This window comes from Vollenhovia emeryi, unplaced genomic scaffold, assembly GCF_000949405.1.
Source record: "Vollenhovia emeryi isolate VEMERY1.0 unplaced genomic scaffold, V.emery_V1.0 DF945590.1, whole genome shotgun sequence".
Taxonomy (NCBI): Eukaryota; Metazoa; Arthropoda; class Insecta; order Hymenoptera; family Formicidae; genus Vollenhovia; species Vollenhovia emeryi.
The window spans coordinates 1-2,135 of NW_011960776.1; the positions used below are offsets into that span (position 1 = coordinate 1).

Here is a 2,135-nt window from a genome sequence, read left to right on the forward strand (position 1 = left end):
AGCCCACAATCACGTCTAGCAACTTCTCATCCATTCAGTCGTCTCACAGCATTTATTGATCATCAAGGAGTTGCTCGTGTGGGAGGACGACTCAAGAATTCCACCCTCAATTATGAAGGCAAACACCCTGCAATACTCCCTCGCCATTCGAGATTGTCTGAATTAATCATCAGCTGGTCCCACCAACGGACACTACATGGAGGAACGCAACTCACCTTGGCGCATATCAGGCAATCATATTGGATCATCGGTGGACGTGCTTCAGTAAAATCTCATATCTTGCGGTGTGTGGTGTGTGCTCGACAAAGGGGGATTCGTGCCCATCAATTGATGGGCCAACTACCTCTGCCTCGGGTCACACCCTCACGTGCATTCACGCATACGGGCATCGATTACGCTGGACCACTCACACTCAAAACATGGAAGGGAAGAGGAGCCAAAACTCATAAAGGGTGGATTTGTGTATTTGTCTGTCTCACCACATCTGCAGTTCATTTAGAAGTTGTTTCAGACTACTCAACGGATGGATTCATCTCAACGTACAGAAGATTTGTCTCAAGAAGAGGCATCCCTCATTCATTGTACTCTGACTGTGGCACAAACTTTGTCGGAGCAGAGAAATCACTCCAGGCATTGTTCACAGAGAGTTCTCAAGATAACCGGCGCATCTCATCTCTGCTTGCTCAAGATCGCACTCAATGGATTTTTAATCCACCAGCTGCTCCGCACATGGGTGGCAAATGGGAAGCAGTGGTAAAATCACTCAAACACCACTTGCGTCGTACCATAGGAGAGACGTTGCTCACATTCGAAGAAACGACAACCCTGCTTGCTCAGATTGAAGCGATCTTGAACTCACGACCTCTCGAACCACTCAGCGACGACTCAGATGACATCTCAGCGCTCACCCCAGGACACTTTCTCATCGGAAGTGCTCTCACATCAGTACCTGAGCCGTCACTGAAGGACTTAGCCACCTCAAGGTTATCCCGATGGCAATTCATACAACAGCGAGTACAGCAATTTTGGTCTCAATGGTCAGCTCAATATCTGCAACGACAACAAGCAATCTCGAAGTGGCATCACCCATCCAACGAAATACAAGTGGGCTCATTGGTTCTCATCACCGACGAGAGGCTCCCGCCATGTAAGTGGCCATTAGCCAGAGCCTCCTCCCTGATGCCAGCCAAGGATGGACTCACCCGCGTGGTGACCCTGAAGACACCCACAACGACACTCACCAGACCAATCACCAAGCTGGCACCGCTGCCCATTGCTCATCAAGGCCAAGCTCAACCTCCGTAGGAGTGGACTCATCATCAACCTCATTGCTGATGGCGGGCGGAAATGTTTGAGATTCCTCCAGTTATCTCAATTGTACTGCCCTCGCCATCTCACGGTTATTCGCGAGGCCCAGTGGTACCGCGCGCGCGACCGCGCGACCGGGTAACGAGCACGTGTCGGGCCCGTGAACATGGCTCGAGGGCTTGCGCGCAAGCTCAGAGAGTTCAGTTGTCGTGTGAAAGCAGCCGTTGTAAGCGGTGGTAAAGTTCGCATCGACATACGAAAAGTATCGCGCTCGCGCTCACGGGAATAAGTGCGATCTCAGTGCTTGTTCGCTCACATTGACACTTAGTGCTCACCCCTGGACAGACTCATTAGTTAAGTGCTCAAGTCGAGTGCATCGGTGTTCTGCACAAAGGCCTCTCATTTTGTACGTGCACGCTCGCTTGTAGCCGGCCACCGGCTCAACGGGCGGCACATCCCCGACGGTCTTGTGCGAACAAGAGAGCTCGACGGACTCGCTCACCTCAATCATACGCCTTTTTTTTTCGTGTGGAAATCCTTTATGGATACCCGGGCCCCCCTCTGGGAAGGGAGTTTACGAATGGCCCGGGTTATGTGGGACTGCCCGCCTAATGACGATCGGCTGCTGCCGCTGAAAATTGCGGGCTTACCTCACTAAAACCACACGGTGATCTGCGCGGTGCTATAACTTGGGGGACGCCTAGGACTTGGCAGAGCCCCCCTGCGGGGAGGAGTCCCCCCTCCCCCACACCAATGAGGGAGGGAGCGCACCGGCCCGCCGTTTGACTGGCGGGCCTTCGCGCGCCCTCCCCCGGTGACATGGGGGA

General features: G+C 53.3%; 1 protein-coding gene across 1 annotated transcript; it reads left to right on the forward strand.

The window, feature by feature from the left end:
• The first annotated feature begins 330 nt into the window (after positions 1-330).
• LOC105561012 lies at positions 331-1,305 on the forward strand. Its single transcript, XM_012010627.1, has one exon. It carries the CDS (start codon positions 331-333, stop codon positions 1,303-1,305), a length of 975 nt encoding a protein of 324 aa, XP_011866017.1.
• Positions 1,306-2,135: the final 830 nt, after the last annotated feature.

What these genes read in the sequence shown, in the direction of transcription:
- LOC105561012 (XM_012010627.1), top strand. Translation starts at nt 331, where the DNA reads ATGGGCCAACTACCTCTGCCTCGGGTCACACCCTCACGTGCATTCACG.